Raw genomic sequence first — 7,015 nt, forward strand, 5'->3', positions numbered from 1 at the left:
TACTTGTTTTTATCTCTTCATTTTTGCTTTACTCTAATATAAGATTGAAAAACAACTGACTTTTGCCTGTTTGGGAGTGTATCAATTCTATATGTTATCTCATGGTCAAGAATCTATACTTCTCTTTTATTCCTTTGCTGTCGACAGTGACAACTGGATATTTTTCATTGTACAATCAAAATAGACATACCCACACCAAAAGACATGGATATAAAGGGCCAACAGGGTTGAACATATAAAAGAAAGATCAGCTTCTGGTTAGAGGTTTTATTGTCAAGTAAAATTGAAAATAATCACTATTAAAACCTCAGGGAACAAAACTCTAAGCTCTGCCTTGTATCTGTAAAGTCTCCTTCTTCTATGGGGAATACACCCTACCAAGGAAGAGCACATTAGATGTGGGGTTGTGCCGAATAAAGAAAAGGAATGGATGGTCCACTGTGAATTCTTCCTCAGGCATCAACATGCAGAACGTAGCAATGCCTGCTGTGGCAGCGGCTGCCTCTGTTCCTTCCTCATTCACTTCCACAAAGGATTTGTGGACAATTTTTGATATGAAAAGATCTCTGGATCCTGACATGCCAGACAGATCAGCTTTGCTACTGCTAAAGAGATCCTTCAATCCCAGGCGGCCCAGGTGAGAGTTGAGGGTGTAGCTCTCTTCTATCTTGAACCGGGGCAATTTGACATGGACATCAATGTTTTCCAAGTTCTCAGGTTTGGTCCATTCACGCAGTTTTTCCAAAGTTATTTGCTCCTCAATCTGGAATCAATATAAAGGAGGTATTTATTTACTTACTTGATAGTTATATGGTAATTACTATATGCCAAACTCTTTACATACATCAATTTATTTGATGGTCATAGCAATGTCCCCCCATCACAACCGTCCATTGAAGATAGAATATATTCTGAATATTTACATTTTAGGCTTCTGTTCTGGGAGTATGTCCCAGTAACAGAACACTTACTCAGCTCAAGGTACTTGGGCACCATGAATAATAAAATAATAATAATGATAGAAGTTAATTTATTACTGCAACAATGTACTATTCCAATGAACGGACTCACAATTCCCACAACTCCTAGGATTTCCTTCATGATTTCTGCCCAAATAGATTCTATTTAGATTTAATTTTATCTGTAAATTGCTGGAATATAGCAGAATTATTTTCCAGGTCTTTGAGGGTAGAAGTACAAAAAACATTTAACAACAGGTCTTTCATTCTTTCATCCACCCATCCTTCTTTCATCCATTCATCTATTCATTTCTCTCTGCCTCACTCCATTCATTTGTTCTATTCTTCCCATCTATTCCTCCTTTAGTCCACCTGTTTGTCTATTCTTCCACACACTCAGGATTTTTAAACCCCTATCACACTGAATCACTTGACTGATGAACTGTGAGAGGTTTTATTACCCTGAGTGATTGAATGGTACAAGGGAAATTTTAGTAGTCTTCTTTATTTTGAAACTTTCTAAAGTTGTAGTGATGTGTACACTCTACTAGAGCTGAAGTTATATTCTATAACTCCTGGGTATAAAAAAGGGGGACAAAATGTATGGGGCTTACTTTATTTAAAGCAAGTTCAAGCAGTTGACATGGGGCCACATATTCTGCAATCCCAGCATTCAGGAGCCACTGACAGAGGCCTGTAAGCTTTGGCTGCACAGGAAGACCTTGTCCACGGAATGGAGTTGAGTAGAGTAGGGCAGAGTAGAGTAGACTAGAGTAGAGCTTAGAATAGAATAGAGTAGAGTGGAGTGGAGTGGAGTGGAGTGGAGTGGAGTGGAGTGGAGTGGAGTGGAATGGAATGGAATGGAATGGAATAGAATAGAATAGAATAGAATAGAATAGAATAGAATGGAATGGAATGGAATGGAATGGAATGGAATGGAATGGAATGGAATGGAATAGGGATGATAATGACACCAACTTTGTAGCATTTCTGTAACCATTGAATGAACTGATAAATGTAAAGGGTTTGGCACATAGTAAGTACCATATAAATATTAACTATTGTTGTTCCTCTATTGGACTAGACCAGTAACACTTATCTTATGGATGCTAACAATTTCCTTCTTTAAATCAGAGCATCATTTTGTAATGAGATAAATTATGAGCTAGAAAATACAACTGGCAAATGTACCACATTCATGTTAGTGCATATTCTACATTTGAGTGACAGCAAGCTTCTCTTTGATTGCAAGTCTAGGCTGGGAAGAAACAGAAGCTAAGTCACAGGGCAGTCTGGGATTTCTGAGGGAAAACTGTAATCTTCACAGTTTATCTACTTCTAACCCTGTTAGGAGACAATCAGTCCCCAAGGATTTAAATAAATTCTTATTATAATTCCTTTAAAGTTACTTTAAGAGACTTTCTATGGGGGAACCACTCATCACTGTTACCTTTACTTTTAAATAGCTACATGTTCCTCCATGGTTCACTGAAGGCAGAATATATTCTGAATATTTAAACTTTAGGCTTCTGGACTTAGAGTGAGTCTCAGTGGCAGAACACTTACCTAGCCCAAGGTACTTGGGCACTGTGAATAATAAAATAAATGATAATGATAGTAATAACAATGATAACAATAAGAGTAATAATAACTGTATAAACATGAGGCCTCAGAGTTGTAACACTTGATAGACTATATTGACAAAAATGGGACTGTAGTAGCAACAGATTTTGGGAAGTCTTGGCTGAACAATTGTTTATGGTTCAGTGAACACATGGGAAATAAAAGAAGAGTGCAGTGTAAGGAAACATAAGCCATGGGACTGAGAGCCAGTTACCTTCTTAAGACCCATGGACTCATCCTCAATGTCTTCAGGCAGCAGAATGACCATGCTAAGTTCTTCACCCTGGTACGGCATCTCCAGCACCTTGCACTTCAGGTCAGAAATGTAACCGAATGGAAATTTTTTCTTTTGATACATCATCTTCACTGTTTTTGTGTCTTTCTGAATGGTTACAAAATAAAAAAAATACTCAAGTTATTCCTTCTTGTCTTTTAGAGCAGAGAGAAATTTGGGGTCTTGGGATGGACACAGTGATAAAGGCCTGGCTACATGGGGGAGGCCCTGTGCTACAACCCCAGCACCCACACACATACAACCAAGAACATCCAAGAATGATGGTGTCACCTGACCTTATTCAGTCTGAATGGAGCATCTGTTGTGTCTTGTTTCATAAATTTCTCCTGCCACATTCCCTTGAAGTAGATGGCATTCACTAGCACAAGTTTGGTCATGCTGTCCACCACACCTACAGCCAACAGCTCTGAGATTTTCCCTGAAAAGATAAAGTAAGCTTTTTAAAAGGTTCATATCGAAATTGTAAATTTAATCCAATAATTTCTTAGCTCTAACATAGAGTTCACACTTCATTTTATTTTAATTCAGTGTTAAGTTAGGAAGGACCCACTTGTCTCATTTTTATTTTAAACAAATCAGCTTGTAAGACCAAGCAGGCTTGTGCCTAGTGCTTCTTGAGACCCTAAGTTCCATCCCTTGAACCAGGAAAAAAAAAAAATATATATATATATCATCAATGTCAGTCAATGTCTTCAGAGGTTTAAAACAAGAAAGTTCTCCTTTCTGGTATGCAAACAATAACTATATCTTGTGAATGGCTATTCTTTACAGAAAACAAACAATATTCCTAAGTGGACATGTTTTGGTCACTGGTAAATTATGTCTTCAAATCTGCTAAGTAGGAGACTGTTCTTTTGAAAAGGGCTTTGAACAAATATCCAAGAGATAAGAAGACTTATCCAATGGTAAATCTATTTAAACAAAAACCACTTTCCGGACAGCCTGATGTACTGCGGGGAACTGACAGAATTCCAGACAGGATCCCTGGGTGCTGACTCACACAGAAACAAGAATGAGGACAGATCCATTACATGGCTGAATTGAGCCCAGAGGGTGAGTCACTCCCTACCCACTACTTCTGAGCTACTGGACAAGATGATGGCCAAAAGTATTATGACTGCAACAGTATTTAAATACTGACCTCATGGTTTCATGTCTCATTTCTTTCTATAATAGCACTAAACACAGGCATTTTTATTAATTTTATTGTGCATTTTAATGTTAGTTTTAACTTTAAATTGTACTTCAGGGGAACTCATAGGCACTCAACTGGTTTCATTAAATCATGTCCGTATTTCTCCACTGTTAAATTTCAGACATCTTACATTGTCCCTTATTCTAGGGAATAGCATCTGAATGTCAGTGCACATAAGCCAGGATTTGGGAGGTTGAGGAAGGGAGAGAGGAGATGCAATTGAGAGAGTTCAGGGGAGTGAGAACCTGTTCATAATGACTGCTATGATTCAGAGGGGTCCCCCAAAGGACCCTGTCTTAAAGGCTTGGACTCTGGTCCATCTTCATTGAAAGACAGAGAAACCTTTAAAATGTAGGTGCTGGGATGGGGTCTACCCACCTATAGATCATTGGGAAATATGTGTTTTACTTATTTTTATTTTGAGACAGGGTCTTGCCTTGTGTGCTCAAGGCAATCCTCCTACCTCAGCCTACCAAGTGCTGGGATTGTAGGTCTTTATCATCAGTCTTACCTTGGAGAAGGCTTGCTGGTATTGAAAATGGTTGTGAGACACTGGTCACTCCCTCTTCCTTTTTACTCACCAGCAAGGTGAACAGACCTCCTCCCTTTTAACTTGAGGCACAGTGTTGCCATAGAGCCAAAGCAATAAGGTCAATCATTAATAAAACAAAGCCTGCAACACTGAGTCAAAGTCTGCCTTTTCTCCATAAGCCAATTGTGTCATGGGGGAGCTACAGAAGGGAACCTGACTAACAGAGCCAGCCCTGCTCAGCCTCTCACCTTCTGTCTGACCTTTGACCCACTGGTTTATCTCCTTCCTTGCATCCTCAGAGGCATGCTGAAAATCCACAGGGGCTAAGTCAGCACCATACATTTTCTGGGTTGAAGTCAAGTACTCCTGTGTTTAAAAAAATAAGTGTCATAAATAATATCCATTCCCTACAGAAGTTTTTTTAAAATCCCAAAAAGAAAAGAACAAAGTCCTAAAAATTAAAATTGTTTTATTAAAACCTAAGCTTTGGACTTTTCTATTATGTTGAAAACCACGTAACAGTAAAATTACTGTTCTAAGCATTTCCATTTCCCTTCCTTCCTTCCTTCCTTCCTTCCTTCCTTCCTTCCTTCCTTCCTTCCTTCCTTCTCTTCCCCTTCCTTCATTCTCTTCCCCATCCTTCCTTTTCCCCTTCCTTCCTTTTCCCCTTTCTTCCTTTGTCCTCCCTTCCTTCTCTTTTCCTCCCTTCCTCCCTCCCTTCCTCTCTTCCTTCCTTCCTTCCTTCCTCCCTTCCTTCCTCCCTTCCTCCCTTCCTTCCTTCCCTCTCATCCTCCCTCCCTCCCTTGTACACTCCCTCCACATCTCTTGAGATAGGGTGTCTCCTTGTACCAGCCCTGGCTGTTCTGGAAATCACTCTGTAGATCAGGCTGGCCTTGAACTCACAGAGATCTTCCTGCCTCTGCCTCCCATATGCTGTGTCCTAGTCATCTTTGAAGGTTACAGTGCTGTAGTAGCAAGTATATCCCTTTATATAATATTTCTATTGTTCACACAAAGGCTACTCATTCTTTTTGGATCTTACATTAACATTTTCTCAATTGAGTAAATTTTGATTGTACTTCAGGTGGCTTTTTTAGACACATTTTTCCTTTTTATGTGTATATGTCTATATGTGAGTGGGGTGTATGTATGTACATATGTGTATATGGGTGTGTATATTTATTTGTGCATTTTTGAAGCCCAGAGAAAATGTCAGCTGTCTTACTTTCACTTTCTGCCTAATTCCCTTAAAACAAGCTCTCCCACTGAACCTGCCTAGGCTCGTGGTCCACAAACCCAACGGGTTCTCACAGCTCTTGTCCCCACAGGCCTTGGGTTATAAGAGAGTATAAAGCCATCCCTGTCATTTTTCATGGGTTCTGGGATCCAAAATCAGCTTCTCATGCTTGCACAGGAAGCTCTCTTTCCCCCAGAGCCAAGACATCTAGGAAGAATCCTTTCATTAGAAAGACTATGAGATGAAAGTCCCACATACATTCTTTGCTGACTTTATGAATGCCTACAACACAGTTGTGTCTAGAAAAGTCCGTGTCACTTCCGGAAGTTTCAGAATGTAAAGTGCTAGGTACTTACAGGAAGGAAATTGTAGGTTTTCTCTCCATACAGTCTGTTAGCAAGTTTCAGAGTGTGGGATGCTCCACGCTTGCTCACTTCAGCATTCAGGCTTTGAAACTGTGAATGGATATCCTCAACAGAGTCGAAATGCAGAGTCTAAAGGAAAGACATCATTCTTTACACAATCATCGCCTTTGAGGTTATGAAACGATTCCTTGTGGTCTACCTCCATCAAATTACTTTTATTTGATACTGAGTAACTCCAGCCCAATTATTTTATTAACATATCACTGGCAAAGGAAACGAAATGGAACCAAAAATGTACAGCTCAGCGAGACATAAGTAAACATGGCTTCTAAATAAGTTTTAACTGTTCCCTAAATGTGAATGGTTAACACGCTAAATATTTATGTCTGAATTTTTTCCATAAAGATTTAAATGGTATGCTCATGTTTATATTCTGTGCCATATACAAGTTTGCTAAAAAAAAAAAAAAATGAAAAAAATCTCAGAAGTAAGTAAACAGCGTCAATAAGACTCATTCCTGCCGTGTGACCCGAAAGGTGGGAGTGTCTGAGACCTCTTTTCTTTGCTTATTGTACTAAGGTCCACAGCTCATTCCCTAGAGAAATAACTTCCTTAAGTTTATCCTGGTGAGAGTTTACTTCCTCTTCTGTCAGTTGTGAGTCAACAGGCCTCTTATGGTTGTGTGAGGTCTGGGCTGGTTACTCGCATCTGGGACACAAAGGACAAAAAGCACACAGGGTCCAGAGTTCATGCTACTCTCTAAGAGATGCTTGTTAGATTGCTGCTTGGACACACCTACTAGAATGAAG

At 39.5% G+C, this 7,015-nt stretch overlaps 1 protein-coding gene and 1 long non-coding RNA gene across 8 annotated transcripts in view; one reads left to right on the forward strand and one right to left on the reverse strand.

Moving 5' to 3' along the window:
* Nucleotides 1–252: 252 nt before the first annotated feature.
* Nucleotides 253–7,015, reverse strand: part of Serpinb1 (serpin family B member 1) — a 22,785-nt gene continuing 16,022 nt past the window's right edge. For all 7 annotated transcript variants that reach the window (XM_031358287.1, XM_031358286.1, XM_031358283.1 and 4 more), the window contains 5 exons: nucleotides 6,198–6,335; nucleotides 4,853–4,970; nucleotides 3,153–3,295; nucleotides 2,797–2,964; nucleotides 253–763 (listed from right to left, as the gene is read on the reverse strand). In XM_031358287.1, the coding sequence (XP_031214147.1) occupies nucleotides 359–763; nucleotides 2,797–2,964; nucleotides 3,153–3,295; nucleotides 4,853–4,970; nucleotides 6,198–6,335 (972 nt within the window). In that variant the 3' untranslated portion in view covers nucleotides 253–358. The remainder of the gene's footprint in view (nucleotides 764–2,796; nucleotides 2,965–3,152; nucleotides 3,296–4,852; nucleotides 4,971–6,197; nucleotides 6,336–7,015) is intronic.
* Nucleotides 1,895–7,015, forward strand: part of LOC116081688 — a 31,945-nt gene continuing 26,824 nt past the window's right edge. The window contains exons 1-2 of the long non-coding RNA XR_004114968.1: nucleotides 1,895–1,995; nucleotides 3,819–3,930. This is a non-coding gene — a long non-coding RNA (uncharacterized LOC116081688). The remainder of the gene's footprint in view (nucleotides 1,996–3,818; nucleotides 3,931–7,015) is intronic.

This window comes from Mastomys coucha, unplaced genomic scaffold (assembly GCF_008632895.1).
Source record: "Mastomys coucha isolate ucsf_1 unplaced genomic scaffold, UCSF_Mcou_1 pScaffold7, whole genome shotgun sequence".
NCBI lineage: Eukaryota > Metazoa > Chordata > Mammalia > Rodentia > Muridae > Mastomys > Mastomys coucha.